This window comes from Pipra filicauda, unplaced genomic scaffold, assembly GCF_003945595.2.
Source record: "Pipra filicauda isolate LSUMZ 115617 unplaced genomic scaffold, ASM394559v2 scaffold70_size2993248_pilon, whole genome shotgun sequence".
Lineage (NCBI taxonomy): Eukaryota > Metazoa > Chordata > Aves > Passeriformes > Pipridae > Pipra > Pipra filicauda.
The window spans coordinates 2823954-2838934 of NW_024104876.1; the positions used below are offsets into that span (position 1 = coordinate 2823954).

General features: G+C 43.4%; 1 protein-coding gene across 3 annotated transcripts in view; it reads left to right on the forward strand.

Annotated features, from left to right (window-relative positions):
- Positions 1 to 14981, forward strand: part of IGF1R (insulin like growth factor 1 receptor) — a 167200-nt gene that overhangs the window by 115344 nt on the left and 36875 nt on the right. For all 3 annotated transcript variants that reach the window (XM_027714814.2, XM_027714815.2, XM_027714816.2), the window contains exon 3: positions 13177 to 13489. In XM_027714814.2, the coding sequence (XP_027570615.1) occupies positions 13177 to 13489 (313 nt within the window). The remainder of the gene's footprint in view (positions 1 to 13176; positions 13490 to 14981) is intronic.

The window sequence follows — 14981 nt, forward strand, 5'->3', positions numbered from 1 at the left end:
GTCCCCCCCCGCTTTAAAATGGGCATTAAAAAGAACCACTTGCTTAGATTTCATACTTTGTAAAGCATTAGGAGAACTGCTGATTAAAAAGCACTGTATAAATGTGAAGTATATATTATTCTGTTCCTAAGCATTCATCAAATTTAATTTGTGGGAACCAAGGCCAAGAAGCTGCTGTTGGGAGGAACAAGCCCTTTAAAACCCGGGAAGGGGAAGCGGAAGGTTTGTCAAATGAACTGTTGCTTGAAAAGCACTTCCCAAGGAAAGGTATAACTGGATTAAAAGTTTCCCATGTGGGGAGGGACATGATGTGGGGAGGAGGGAGTAATTAGTCAGTTTGGAGATCCTGCTGTAGCAGTTAATCCTCCAGCGGCAGCGCGGCCACCAGCGGATGCTGCATCCTTGGGGATGATCCCTGGGAAGCTGCTTTACTTTCTGTCATCACTTTAACGAGCCCCTGTGCCTGGATAAAGTGCATCAAACGAGCCTGAGGAATATTTAAGCTGAAATACGTATTAAGGGTAGTAGCTGGCCCAACCCCTCGCTTTTCCCCCACGTCATTCCTAATTCATAAAAACAAACCATGGAGCAGCCTTGAACTTTGTGCAAAAATCTGTTGCTCTGTGATTTGCAATTTAAATGATACTTCTCTGTGTTTGACTGCAGGCAAGATCAGCTATTCTATTCCCATCCAATTTAATGCTTTTAGTCTTGGGTGTGTGCGTGGGACATCCTGGAATACTAATTATTTTTTCCCCTCCCTGTTTCGTGTTTGAGAGCCATCAAGAAGCAGGAGCTGCTGGTATTTGGTAGTTCCCTTTTTATTGTTTTTCAGCAAAGGTTGTGTCTGCAAATTGGGTTTGTCTGGGGTTTTGTTTGATTTTTAATCAGTGTGATTTTTAAACAGTGTGTTCAGGCTGGTGTTTACATAATTACAGAAAACTTCATTTAATGGGTATGGAAGTTGAGGTTCTTAGAACTGCAGAGAAGGCTGGGCCTGCCCTGCTTGAAATAGGGACAGATCCATTGTTGTTTCATTTTGCAGTAAACATGGGAAGAGAAATATCATTTCTAATGATAGAATAGGCAAGTTTTTCTCAAATTGAGTGTGGTTTGATGGCAGTAGAGCCCTGTCCCCCTCCAGCTGCCAAAAACCAGCCATTGGTCCCCTGTTATAGACAGGACTGGCTGGGCCAGAGGTGACAGATGACTTTGTCACAACATTTCTCAGCATCAGCATTACATGTTTGGGAGATGATATGATATTGATAACTGGAGCATGGCCAGAAATATTTTGTTCTTGCTCTGCTTGGTGTACTGTAAATATACACCTGGAGAACTTAGGGAATGGGGTGCCACAGGTGTTCAGAGCGGTAAAAGGAGGAGGTTGTACTTTTGAGTAGTAAAAACACAGCACAGCATCGTGAGGAGGTGCAAAATGGGAAGTGTGGGGATGTTTTCTCCCCTTTGACCTCTGTAACCAAAGATATTGGCAGTTATTGGCTCAGGGAGACCCATAACTGGAAGAAAAGGTAATTGCAGTCTTGTTACTACAGTATTATTGAGAAATAAAACTTAGAATTCAATAAATTTTCCATTTGTAGGTGTTTATAGGTGTCCTATAAATCTAATAGTTTGTAGGGTAAACGAGGCTGTAGCAGGTTTCATGGTCTGTCTGAAGTCTGCACGTTCTGCATGAAGAAGCTGTAAATACTGATATTGCTGAATTGTACAGCTTGTTTGGCTTGGAAAGCTGGGTTTTCTCCTGTACCTAGTGCTAACCCTCTGCAGAATTAATGAAATGCTTAGTGGAATTTTATCATTAAAAGAGAATTTTTAAAAACTGTAGAAAAGGGCCTGTCAAATTATCACATGATGTGGAAGAACATCATTGATCTACTGCAGCATAAACATTTTTTTAATGGTGTAAATATGTGAAACTTTTTTTATATATAATTTCAGAAGATAACACTAAGTTTTGCTGTATTTAGTTCTTCAAAGAACCTTTTATAATTTTACTCCCTGATCTTGATGGATGAAAACATAATCCATATTTAAATCCTTTCCTCAAAGTGAAACGAACTTGCACCTCTTTGATAAATTTAGATCATTTTTCTTCTTGCTGAGTTGGAGGAGTGTTTAATAGCATTTAAAAGTTTGTCCTGTGTAATGGGTGTGCAAAGTGATGGGAAACAATTCCACTGTTGAGATGGGGAGAGGTACAGATCGTGTTTGCTCCTTGAACATCTGACTCATCAGAGCTGCCTGTTGATCCTCACAGCTTTACTGCAAAGCAAAGAAAACTGCTGAATAAATTGGGAAAAAAAACCCTATTTTTCTAAGGGAAAACAGTCTCAGATCAGTTAGACAGAGTTGGCCATGTCACCACCTGCTTCCCTGGTTGTGTTTTTTTGGTTGGTAGGTGTGGAGGCTTAAACTTTTTAAGCGTAGCCCAGACCTTGCCACACGTTTGTGTGCGAAACATTTAGACCTGCAGAGAAATTCTCCTGAACTTAATATGGGCTGACTCCTCAGCACTTGGGGGATTTGTGGAAATTCCTGCAGTTGTTATGTGGAGGGTAGAGTACAGGGCAATTACCTGGAAAGAGAACAATGTTTTCCATGCTTCCTTACCCCTTCAGTGCAGGACAGTTTACTCTTTGCTTTCTCTTAATTCCTGGTGTGACAACACCATTTGTGCTTTTCTGCAAAACCCCACAGGAAGAGTTGTGGGTTTCTTGGTTTTTTGGGGGGGGTTTATATCTCTAGTACCTTAGTGAATCATAGAATGTTAAAGGTTGGAAGGGACCTTAGAGATCATCTAGTCCCAAACCCCCCCTGCCATGGGCAGGGACACGTCCCACTAGACCAGGTTGCTCAGGGCCTCATCCAACCTGGCCTTGTAATGAATCCAACTCCATGACAGACCCTAATCCCACCCACCAACAACGTTCTGAATTTGAAAAATGCCTGTACCTATTTCTCCCTCTGATTTTTGGATAAATACTTATTTTTACTGAACATACAGAGGAGCTGCAAATTAGGAGCAGTTTTGTGCCCTGCAGGTGCCTGGTGTGAGCTAAAAACGCATCGATGCTGAGGCGCCTCTGTCACGACAAAACCTTGTGGTTCTCTCTGGGGTTTATGAACTAGTGAGGTGTTCTTGTTTAAAAGATGGGATGTGATTGTGTGATTCTTGGGCATTCCTATGGATTGGGTGTGTCACCCAGCCCTCATTCATAGGAAAGCCCATATTTTTCCTCATTTTGCTGCATTTAGATACCCGATAGAGTCTCTGTCTCTACCTCCCTCTGAAGGTCTGTGGTCGGGCAGCACCAGTGAATATGTGTGGTCTCAGAGGGGAATTTTGGATAAAGTTTGAGGATTTTGTGTCCTTTAGATTTTGAGAGGCCAAAGTTGGGCTTTTCTGTAGTTGCTTGGATTTGCCTGGAATTCTGGTGTGTCCATGGTGTAGGTGGCTGACGGAGCAGCTCAGTGAAGCATCCGAGTGCTAAAATAACCAGGGAGAGCGAGCAGGAATCCAGCAGGGCTTGGGCTGCAGACGAGTAGGAGCAGCATCGATGCACAGCCCGGTGCCAGCTCGGCCTGGAACTGCACAGACATGGCCTCTAATACCAGTTTCAAGGGGAGCTGCCAAAACCACAGTGCTCAAGGCCTCTCCCTCCGAGCTCGGCCAATGCTCGAACGAAACAGCCCCCAGCTTGTTCCTCCGGGACACAGGCCTGCCTTGTTAGGAAATCGGTGAAGTTTGGGAACCCACAATACCTCACATAGCTCTGTGTACAGTAACGGAGGGTGGAAATAGGGCCATAGGCATGAGCAACCAGACGAGCTATAAATATAGAATACTCCCTCAATTCCAGTTTCGTTAGTCATGGGAGGACAGTGAGAGTTTTATAAACTTATAAGGAATATACAAACAGTTCTGAATTTAAAATAACTCTGTATAATTTTTTTAGTGTGTGTGAAAAGAATATTCTTTTTTGAGCCCATCCATGTAAGTATCTGCTATACACAGAGCGTAAGGATCTGCGTATTTATATGTTCATGTGAATGTGACTTGAGATGACAAAAAAAGGTACCGGAGAAGAAAAGCGTAGCTCAAAACGTGCCAAACTCCAGCAGAAAAAGAGTGGGAAGCAGCGTGCTTCCCACTGTGTGCCAGTATCAAAACCATGAATCCCCTCTTTTCCTTTAATAAGTGCTGTCTGGTGCCATCTCCAGCTTCAGAGCAGCCAGGCAGTGTCTCTGAGCTGGCTTTGCTGCAGCCTGGAGCCCCTGTCAGATCCAGGGATACGCCTCACCTTGGCTGTCCTTCCTACAAATAAATAAATAAATAAATAAAACTCCGGTGCTCCCTAATCTGATCACAAATCCTTACTACAGGGAAGGATTTAGAAAGTCCGAAGCAATGTCATTATTATTTTTCCCCAGTTGTACTAACAGGAATTCCTCAAAAGCACGTGCAAGTGTGTAAGCAGAGACAGCTCAAGCATCCAAGTATTAACTGTGTGTGTGACGGGGCTGGCAGTGCTGTTTGTCCTGTCAGTATATTCTGTGTGTTTGCAGATTCTGGGGGCTGACACAGTCAAACAGTTGATTTTATCAAACTATTGGAAGAGCTGAAATAGTTCAGTCTCATAACAGAGAGACAAGGGACTAAGTACAGGGTGGACACTGCTATCCCTCCCTCAGGTTAGACGAAAACCCTGAACACACCCACGTGTTGTTCCCATCTGTGCCCTTCAGTGACACAAGTCACTTTTTCCCAGTGTTTTCCAACTCAGGTGTTTGAGTCCTTTGCTTGGCTTGAGCTATCCAGGGATTCAGAGCTGCTGAACATGCAGTGGTTTGATTGGGGCTTCCTTTGGGGTTGTGGTAATGTCCAGTGCCTCCTTGGATTGGGAGCATCCTTGCACTTCCCAAAGCAGGCTCTGCAGCCCACTCAGCCTTTCCTATCCGCACACAGAGCTGTCCAGGAACCCACAAACAAACAGGCAACTGTTGCAGCAGTTCTGTTCTTTGGAGATCAACCCATGTAGGATGGAGTTAAAAGTTCACGTTCAGATAGTCCGGGATGATTTACAGAGTATGAAAGCAATTTGCATGAAGTCTGAAAAGATAAATCAACGTTTTCCCTTTTCCCTGTGAAACACTTCCATCCACAGTTGTGGTGTGTGACAATAAACTAATTTCAATGCAGCTTTCAAGTCAGTTGTATCCTTCCTGCTGTCCGTGTTGCCCGTAAATTTGTTAAAATGCGTTAAGAGATGGATTAATGCACAGTCTTCCTGTCTGCTTTTAGGTCTTACAAACTCTGGCGCCTTCTGCATTCCCTCTGTGTTTAAAATAGAGGAAGATTTAGAATGAAAAGAACTACTCCATAATTACTAAAACCAAGGAAGGAGCTCACTCTGTGTTTGTTGTGGATCTCAAGAGCACAACCTTCAGTTGCTGTCAGATTTGCTTAAACTCTTGTATTTCTGGAAGTCCTGAAGGAAATGCTTTATTTGATAATTTTAGCATAATTGCCTTAATATTGTTTGGAGCATCTTCGTCGTTAACAGGGTCCCTTCACTTGCAATGTTGCAAATATTGTAAGTGAGGTACTCCCAGATTTGGGATTTTGTAATTTAAAACAAATGCACCAGGTGTCTCTAACTTTCCAAACCATCCATATCCTTGCAACTTGTTCTGCCCTTCCATTATTTTTTTTTTTTTTTTTTTTTCGAGTTCTGAAACATCTAGATCCTAATCCTGGCTCCTGGCTCCAGTGACCTGTCTCACTAGCAGTTGAACAACTTGAAAAATCTTGATCTGTAGTGAAACAATTTGAATATTCTTGTTCTTTCGGACTCTTTCCTTGAATTTTTATCTTTTTGGTTCTTAAAACTCAACGGGCTTTGTTATTTGTCGTATCCTAGCTGGAGATGAGCAAAAACCGTCTGGGTTTGCCCTGCTGTGTGTATTGTAAACAGTTTTCCTGAAGCTTTTTCCCCTTCCCTGTTAGTGTAATTAGCCTTTGGCTGGAGCAGTGTTGATTTCTCCAAGACGAGCTTTGTGTTTGATTGCTGGTACCAGAATGGTTAAACTGTTGATGGGTGTAAGGCACAAATGCAAAGGGCTTTCCTGAAAGAAGCAGGAGCTGAATCCCTCAGAATCAGTGACTCTTGTTTGCCCCGGATTAAACTGCCGTGATCCTTCGGCATAAAGAGAACTCCATCATTTAGGCCAGTGTGATAATGTTATCAAACTGTCTTCCTCCTTTGGAATAAATCTGGAATGTGAAGGGTATTCTTCCTCCAGCTGGGGTTTTGCCAGGAGATGGCTGACCAGCACTCCTTGCTTGCAGTATATTAATTAAATCCTGTAAAGCTTATTGCCTTACACTTGCAGCATTTGGAAGACAGGCAGATTAAATCTAACTCTGAGCAACAACAAGCAAAACCCCAATATATTGCTCGTAATCTGCAGCAAAAAGAAAAATAATTTGCCTCAGAGCTGTTCTTCAGCAGCTCTTTGCTTTCCTTATCTGTTCCTGCAGAGTTCAGGAACTCCGGTTGCCCCTTTAGGAATGGGAACAAGTTTGTGGCAGTGAATGGGGAGCAGCACTCGCCACCACGTGTTCCTGCTTGCATCCCCCCTTTCATTGGTGTTACTGTTCTGATTTGCATCTTCCAGTGGGAAATTTCCCCTTTCATGGAGGAAATGTTTCTGGAACAGAGCGGTACTGATGGTAAAACATTCCTGACCGGTTTGTTTACTCAGTGTTGAAGACAGAGTGAAACCGGCCTGAGCGCCCCAGAGCTGGTTGTGTATCTGCCTCCATGGGGTTTGTTTATGTACTGAATTCATACTGGCGTGGAAGGGACAAAATGGACTTGTTTTTTTCCTCCCTCTCTCCAGTGCCAGCTGCAATGATGCCAGTCTGGGCTGTGCTGGGCAACATCAACTGTTTTGAAAGAGAATGCAGTTTGTGCTGCCTGGGTTTGTCAATAACTCGTGTTTATTTGCACCTTCCTGGGCCGTAGTATTACACACTTCCAGCAAATGCTCTACCTGTGCTGGCCATGGGTTCCTGTTCACTGGGGGCTCAGGTGGTTGTTTTCTTCACCCAGGTTTCCATTTGCTCTGATTTCAGTGTGATGGGAGTCGCTGTAACACTGCTGGAGCTTTTAGCAGGGTTGATTGCTTCACTCGTGGAAACCTGAGGGGACGGGAGGTTGTACAGTGCCAGAGTGTCCCTGAATCCTCTACTCACTCCAAATAAAATGGACTTAGCACACATGTTGTTGTGTATCACAGCTGGCAAGTCTGGAAGCTTGGTGTAATTGGAAGTTTTGGTGTAAATGAGAGGTGGCCAAAAGAGGAGTGTGTGGGATCATCAAACTCCAGTGAATCCGACTGAAGTACGCTCGCTGAACAATGAACGTTTCCTCTCTGCTTCATAGACCTTATTGCATCCGGTGGAATCTGGGAGTCTCCAGCTGCTGGGTGATGCTGGGCTTTCCTAACCTGCCTCCTGCTGCTTTTTTTCTGCTTCCTTTGCTCTAGAATCATCTACAGGTGTTTCCATCTGAGCAGTTGGCTCCAACTGCTGCTCAACTGGCTGAGCAGGTAGTTAATGTGCATTGCTTTTCACCCATGAGGAGGGGGATGCAAGAGTTGATTCCTTTATCAGTCTTTCATATGGTTAAAAATTGGGCAGTTAGTGGGCTGATATCAGGTTGGGCAAATCCTTTGAGGTTGTTTTGAGGCTCTGGATGCTTCATCACACCTACTCCTTTGGCAAACTGAAATGCCAGGAAGCAAGAGAACAAAAAGCTTCGTGTGGAAGTCGACCAGGAGTAGTTGAGCATCAGCTGGGTCTGTGTAGGAGGAAGAAGATAATTCACAGAACGACTTCAGCAATGATTTCAGGATTCTTAGAAAGATCCCCAAGATCAAAATGAGCTGGTGGTGACTGGGATGTAAACATGGAAACACAAGGCTGGTGAAATGATCTTGAGTGGGGATAGACTTAATGCCCTCTTGGTGTAAGTTTGTATAGCCCTACCCAAAGATTTCACTGGTGGCCATGACCCTGCACGTACTAGAGGTTTAGAGAAGGGGGAGATGATCCCTTTCAGGTCCCAGTATCAGTGCTGGGTTGACCTGAACCTTTGAGATCTGGCAGTTTATGTCAAAAGCTGCCAGACTTTATGCCTTAACCACTAGAAAGCAGTTTGAGATGGCAACATTTCTTGCCTTCAGGATTTTCACTGAACGTGAGATAAATGATTTCAGAGCACTGAGGGGGGGGAAGAGAGAAAAAGCACCAAAAATACACCGTTGTTGATATGCTGCTAATACCTATTTCTGTAGTAATATACAGATTTACACAGCTACTCTGAGTGGCCTCTTCAGTTCCTTGGAGATGACTTTTACCCATATTCCTGTGATCAGAACACGTTACTGCTTGTATTTAATATGTGTATTTCCTTATTGCAGCCTTTATTCTGTAGTTATTTGATTCCAGCCCTGACCATGAATCACTGGAACTGGATTTTCTGAGTAATGTCTCTCCAGTCTCTCTATTCTCACAATATACTGGGCAAAAGAAATCAGGTCGTGTATAGGCTTCTTGAAGTTTTGAAGTCAGCTGTTTGAAAGGCCGTACCAAAGTTTAGCCCATTAAAATGCAATATTTTAAAAATTCTGTCATGTAGAAGGATTAACATTCCAAAAGTGACCGTATTTTTCTGTCTCTGTGGATAAATTTAGACAGCTAATTTTTTTCAGTAGTTGGCCAGGAGAAAACACTCCTTTCTTCCTCTGGTTTCTGTTCAAAACTAGATGCTTTTATTTTTTTCCCTTTTTTTTTTTTCTGAGACATTATTTTATGTGAGGGTTGCTCTAAAAAACTAAACAGTAGAAGAAAAAAAAAAAAGAAGGATCAAATACACTTTTTACAAAGAGAGAAAGAATCTTTAAAAAATATTTATCCCACACTTGGCAACCTTTCGCTCGCCCGCATGTGACTGGCGCGGTGCCATCCTTGGCCGAGGCCGGCGCCTCTGCTTGCCAGGAGTCTTCCTCTTCTGGCTGCCTTTTCCCTCCCTGTGACTGATTGTTTATTCACCTGATTTTTCTCTTGCAGCCTTGCTGAAGTCATGGCGTCTTGGAGATGATAAGAACACTTTTGTCTGCCCGGACTCTGCCGTAGCCGTGATGTCAACGCGGGGTGTTTGCAGCGAGCGCTGGCTCGGTGCTCTTTCACAGAGCAGGGAGGCATTAGATGTGAGACAAACTTGCTGCCACCTCCTTAGAGTCAGCCTGTCCAGAAAGCAGTTGCTGTAAATACAGATGATTGTTTCTTGCCTTTTTTCTTTTTAGCATCATGGGGGTTTTAATTGAGAATAATGAGTCTCTCTGAGTCAGATTCTCTTGGGGCTCCTCTTCTTTCTAAGATCTTTACATTTAGTTTTAAATTATCTCCTTTCTGGTAAGTCAAGTCTGAATCTGATTTGCTCAGTAAAGGAGCATCTTGGAATGAAATATTTGGCCTTTTTTTTTTGCGAGTGACCATAGGATCTTAATAGTACAAGGTGGTGTTAGGTCAAAGGTTGGACTTGATGATCTCAGAGGTCTTTTCCAACCTAGTTGATTCTGTGATTGTGTACTCAGAAAAATGTCCTTAATTTTGTTGACAAGGAAAACTGAGTTGATGAAATCAGAGAGAAGCTGAGGCATGGATGGTCAAAGAAGGTACTGGTGTTGGTTTTGTCCAGTAAATTTGATTTGTGGATACTGGAACTCTAGTACTGTCCTTCTTTGGAGATCTGATGATCTGACAGTACTTTCACTCCCCAGATGTAACTGGACACTGGTCTAGTCAAGCCTCATCATCTCTTTATTAAAGTGCTAAAGGGTCTGCTCTTCTCCAGCTCTTGCTTTGACTTCCCTCTCCCGTGGCTGCCCTCCAAGGTCTCTGATATTTTCCATTATTTTGGTATCTCCATGTGATGACAATTAAGTATTTTTTGCCCTTGGGCTTGTCAACAAGGGTTTGTTCAGGGGGTTGTATACAGTCATCAGCCTTCATGGTCCCAGGCACTGTTGTACCTGGCTGATAAATTCTGTCCCCAAATGTCAGCACTGTTTGCTTATGTTTGTGTCTCTGATGTTCTTGCGGACTAAAGTCAACAAGTTACCCAGTGTGTTTCAGGGCGCTTTTTTTGGCCAAAGTGTTTTGGAACCTGCGTTTTACGTGTTTTGCTACAAATCTAGCAGCCCAAGTAGCACAGGGAGGGTGAGGGGAGGACAGATGGGGCTGGGCTGTGAGGTCAGCCAGTGTTGTTTGGTAAGGATTTTAGAACAGGGATATCTGAGGGAACTGGCGTGTAAGGCAGATAAGGCTTTTTGTTGTTGATAATGTGTCCTACACACACACACAGAAGTTCTTGTTCTGCCTCTTCAAAGAAACAGGATACCCATATTGTCTCCAGGCTGAAAACTCTGCCAGTGTTTGCAAGAATAAGCAGAAAATAGGGCTGAGGGGAAAGCGAGGTTGCTGAGCTTTTACAAAATAATCTTTAAAAAGTTTTCAGGAGTTCATGTTAAAACAGTTGTGATTAAAATATTACTATAGTTTTGAAAACCCGTTCCAGTGATTGCCTTTTTCGTGTGAACTTGTGTATCCTTCTGTGCTCCAATTTATATTTCTGTAGACTAGAGTCAGCAGATTTACCAGGAGATATGCAGGGAATCCTATTTTTATAGCAGACTGCTCATGAATGGCAGAGGCATTAAGGGAATACAGGAGTCTTTCCCAAGAACGAAATAAACTCCAGCTTTCTGTGCTATGTTTATCTCAGTACTTAATGTTGGTAGTATTTGTTTTTCGGCAGATTGTCTAGATGAAAACAAAAAATCTTGTAGTTGATCAATACGTCAATACTGAACTTTGTGGAGGCAGGGGGGGTGTGCGTGTTATTTTTTTTTAGTAGGGCTTTGAACTGGAAATGCAGCTACCACATGAAATCTGAGTTCTGGCACCCACTCAGCACAGCAGTCCATCTGCTAGCAAGACATACTGATTTATTTTTTTTTTTAATCCCTTAGTAGTGACAAATGCAAGTCCTGTGTACCTTGGGGTGAGAGGCAATTTGTGATGCCTTACTAAGGTGGCATGTGGGCAGACTTCTTTTACTCTGGTGCAGATTACAGTAAAAAAAAAGGATACACACCTGCATGTGTGTTTTATTTTGGTGTAAGGGTTTGGGGCATATGGGTTTTTTTCCCTTTTCAAGCTAAAAAAACCCCCAACAAACCAGCAGCTTTACACGATGCATTATTTAGCAGTGGTTGCCTCTGCATTCCTGCTCTCTGCAGTCTTACAGGTAACTGGCCCTGCAAAAATTTTCTTATTTTGACCTGCATGTGATACTTATGATACTTGTACTCCCTGGGCAGGCACTGGCTATCCTCATGCCCCCACCTCCTTGTTCTTGGAGTGTCCCCTCTCCATCCATTCAACAAAAAAAAAAAAGATGATTGATATGAATCAGGGTCGATACAGAATCATTTTGGTAAGAAATGCAAAATTCTCTGATGGCATTTTGACAAGTCCTTTTCAAGGTGGGCACTACCTTAAAGCTGTCAGAAAACAGCTTCTTATAATCAGAACTCGATGTAAGATGTCAAGATCCTCGATGCAGTGGGGTTGGATTTTTTTGGTTGTTTGTGGGTTTTTGGTTGGTTTTTTGTTTATTTGTTTTGTTTTTTTTTCTTTTTTTGTGGGGGTGGAATTATTATTGTTATTGCTATTATTGCTTAATAGCACTCTCATGCATTTTTTTCCTGTGGTGATAATGGTGCTCTGTTCAGTGGCATTGTGAAAACACACTGCAAAGCCTGCTCCTCATTAAGGGAAGAGGGAGGGCATCAAGATTTTAGGGTGTTTAGTCCTGCATTAGAACAACGCCGTAGCTGCACACTGAGAGATAAATCACACTGCAAAACTTGTGTGGAACTGTTACGGTTTCATCAGCTCCTTCCATGTTCATGTTGGGATATGATCTTCTTTCCTGGTTCTCTGCTTTTTGCTCAGATCATCCCATTTAAATGTCTGTGGTGCTTCCCTTGGATCTCGCTGTAGTGGTACCACTGTAATTCGCTTTTCTGCTGTTGCTGCTGGGGCAGTGTTTTAGCTAAGTTAGAAAGTGGCAAGCAGCTACTAAATGCAAACCAGATTTCCAGTCTATGTGTTTCCAGAGCCTCTGGCACATGGCTCGTGTGGCTAAAAGGCCATACAGTGCTGTAATCAAAACGCTGTTGTTACATAAATACAATGCTGCCACTTCTTTTGATCTAACAGTGGTGAGCTCGGCTGCTGAGGATTCTGCTCTTTGGTCGTGCCTTCCAAGCTGGAAACGCTTTCACATAAAACGAAACGTCTCCATAAATTTGCACCCCATTTTGTTTGTTTTTTTTTTTTTCCTCCCTTTCATATTTTTTTCTCTGAACCCAGAATTTGAGGATAAGGCAGAATTCTCTTACGCTCTTCAGGGGGAAAATAGTAGCTCCATAATTCCTGGGTATTTGATGTGGATGATGATTTGATACTTTATTAAACCGCATTTTGCACACATAAGCAACATTGGGATGCTACTCTGGGGTCAGCCTAACCATGTGTGCTGCAGTGGAGCAGTGCTTCCTTCTACAAGTGTAATTAAGTTGTTTGAAGGAAGCTTGTTTTCTTGCCAGCGAAAGACCAATTTGAAGCACAAATAGGAAAGACAAGAAATGCTTAGAAAGACAATAAGCCAACATGCCAAAAAAAAAAAATTATCCATAATACAAGGGCTGTGGAAAGGGTTCTTGCCTGTTTCCATTATCCTTATGTTGATCTTGCTTTCAGCAGTTTTCTTTATTACTTATTTCGTTCATGTCATAAATTTGATCCGAGGAAAAGATACTTTCAGGCAACTAAAGCTGAGAAAAGTAGAATTTTTTACAAGAGCGGTTTTTATGTTGGTGGGTTGTTTGTTTGTTTGTTTTCAGAGATGCTCCAGCGCCCAGGGAATCAAAGTGTCGTAGAGCTGTACAGGGATTTTGCTTTAGTGCCAGTCTGCAGCAGCTGGTGTTGATGCCCCCTTGTTTTCTGCCCTGCAGTGTGCCCCAGCTCGTGTGGGAAGCGAGCCTGCACAGACCAGAACGAGTGTTGCCACCCCGAGTGCCTGGGGAGCTGCACGGCCCCGGACAACAACACGGCGTGCGTGGCCTGCCGCAACTACTACTACGAGGGGGTCTGCATGCCCACCTGCCCCCCCAACACCTACAAGTTCGAGGGCTGGCGCTGCGTCACCAGGGAGTTCTGCTCCAAAGTCCCCGCCACGGATGCCAGTGAGTACGAGAAGTTCGTGATCCACAACGACGAGTGCATGGCCGAGTGTCCCTCCGGGTTCATCCGCAACGGCAGCCAGAGGTAACACAGCTGGGGGAGAGGCCGGGTTTGGGTTTCCCGCTCCCGACTCCGTGGCAGCAGATGGCTGGAGGGGGAAGTGAGGACACCCATGGAGATGGTGTTGGCTCCCTGGTGGAGCCTGGCTTGGGTGGAATCGCCCTTGAAAGGTCTGGTGGTGTGTGGTGCTGTGCACTGCCAGCGCAGCGCAGAACCAGGGCTTGGCTTTCATTTTGGTGTTCTCTACTTGAAACCCAGGAACACAGGGTTGGAGTTGGCTGATGACCATTATCACACACAGCAAACCACAGGAGTCACCTTGCCTTGCCTGTTACTCGCTTTATGTGTGCCTGCATTTTAGACACACGTATTCTTTGGTGTATTTAATTTTATTTCCCTTTGTTTCCTCTATTACCAGGAGATAACAATGGTGTTTTAGAAGACAGTGATTGTGTAGATTGTGACAAAAATAATGCAGCTGCTGGCAATGGTACACAGAATAATTTCTTACGAGAGTGTCACTCACCTGCTGTTATTTAATTGTAACAGTAGAAGAGATGTGTGCTTATGAGTTTGGTAATTTGCTGGTGGTTTAAGCAAGCAGCCTTCATTGCCTGCTGACCCTTGGAAGTTGTGGACTTGGAGTGAAGTACAGTCAGCGTGCTAAAATTCCTAGTGCCTCAGTACTGTGCTAAAAAGACTCTTTGTAGGCTGCTGGTTTTTTTGGGAAGATGGTGCCTGCACCAGTTGTGTGTCTGTGCATCCGTGTCACCCATGTCTTCAAGGCAGGCTCCAGCTGACATTTGGATACAAGCACCTTAACACTGCCCAAATCCAGCCACTCACCTGAGAAATGCTGCTGTTGTTAGCTGGGTGTTGTGCTCTCCTGCAGAGGTTGAGAGCAGCTGTAACTCGAGGCTGGTCAATGTTCTCTTTCCCAGAGGTGCTGTTTTGCAAATGGAAAACATTTCCAGTGTCCTTTGTACATTTAGTTGAAGCCTCTTTCTTGTGTCTGCAGCTTTTAGTGGTTTGTGGCATGTTACAGTGCAGGATTTTGAAATAGGAGCTTACTACTAAGCAAAGCAGCTTTTTTTTCTGTTATGGTTTATGCATGGGAAACTGTTATCAATTTGCATGTTTCCTTAAGCCTCAGAAAAAAAGTGGGTTCAGTTTCTTTTAAAAAGAATAAACAGTAAATCCGCATCCATCAGTGTTGTCAGCAGAAACCTTTGTCTTTGAAGCTGGATTTGTTTTTTTCATTCTTATTTTTCCTCTCTAAAGTGATAAGGTGGCATAAGTAATCATGACATACCAAGGAAAGTGCTAGAATAAATTGAAAAATAAAAATTACCTTAAATCAGAAAAGACCTTTACCAGGAGTGGTCAGAGGGCCCATTTTGTGCACCCATGAAATGTCCAATTTTGAGATTAATATACAGGCAGTATAATGGCAAACCTTTAAAAAGCTGCTGTAGCCAAAAGCTTGGACTGACCTGAGTTCTTATTACTTGAGTTT